Source organism: Sphaeroforma arctica (assembly GCF_001186125.1).
Source record: "Sphaeroforma arctica JP610 unplaced genomic scaffold supercont1.1086, whole genome shotgun sequence".
Taxonomy (NCBI): domain Eukaryota; class Ichthyosporea; order Ichthyophonida; genus Sphaeroforma; species Sphaeroforma arctica.
The window spans coordinates 20,001-20,638 of record NW_014039472.1 but is presented as its reverse complement, the minus strand read 5'-3'; the positions used below and the strand labels follow the sequence as shown (position 1 = coordinate 20,638).

Sequence of the window (638 nt, the reverse complement as noted above, 5' to 3'; positions counted from 1 at the left end):
AGTCGAGAAGTCATATATGGTGAGGAAATAAGCTCCATATAAATGAGTAAATAAGCGCCATGAAAAAATTGCCACAAATGTAGTATAGCTGGGGTGAGAAAATAATTTCAGGCGTTGATTACAATTACACATGGACGGAGTGTGGTTTGTTTTATTTAGAAATTTAGCAATATTGCTTTAGAATAAATACAGGTCATATAAATAATCTAAATCTATAAGGGTATACTGCTAGTGATACTGCCTCCTGTATCTTTATATATACAAAATATAGATATCGTTCAAATAGCTATATATACAGTTATACCTTCTTTTCTATACGAATCTGTATATACAACGATCTCCCTGTCGTTGATCACAGCCTCTTCGGGATCGCTTGTTAAGTAATATTGGTAAAAGATAAACTTGCAGTATACATAACAGTACATACCCATCGCAATACCTTTACATTCATATTTACATATACATATATAAATACACAATAGATACATCATGTCGACAAGTTTGCAGAAGCAATTGCAAAAAATCGCTGGATCGGCTACGGCAGTCCATCGTAGTGCCTCGAAAAAGCAGGTCTCATTCCTCTACGACAATACTAATGATATTGTTAACACAGATCTTGAGACTATCTACGCGATGGC

At 34.6% G+C, this 638-nt stretch overlaps 1 protein-coding gene across 2 annotated transcripts in view; it reads left to right on the top strand.

Moving 5' to 3' along the window:
* Positions 1–225: 225 nt before the first annotated feature.
* The window catches only part of SARC_09933, a 20,043-nt gene continuing 19,630 nt past the window's right edge, over positions 226–638 (top strand). For both annotated transcript variants that reach the window (XM_014296034.1, XM_014296035.1), the window contains exon 1: positions 226–638. This exon is cut by the window's right edge and continues 33 nt beyond it. In XM_014296034.1, the coding sequence (XP_014151509.1) occupies positions 490–638 (149 nt within the window). In that variant the 5' untranslated portion in view covers positions 226–489.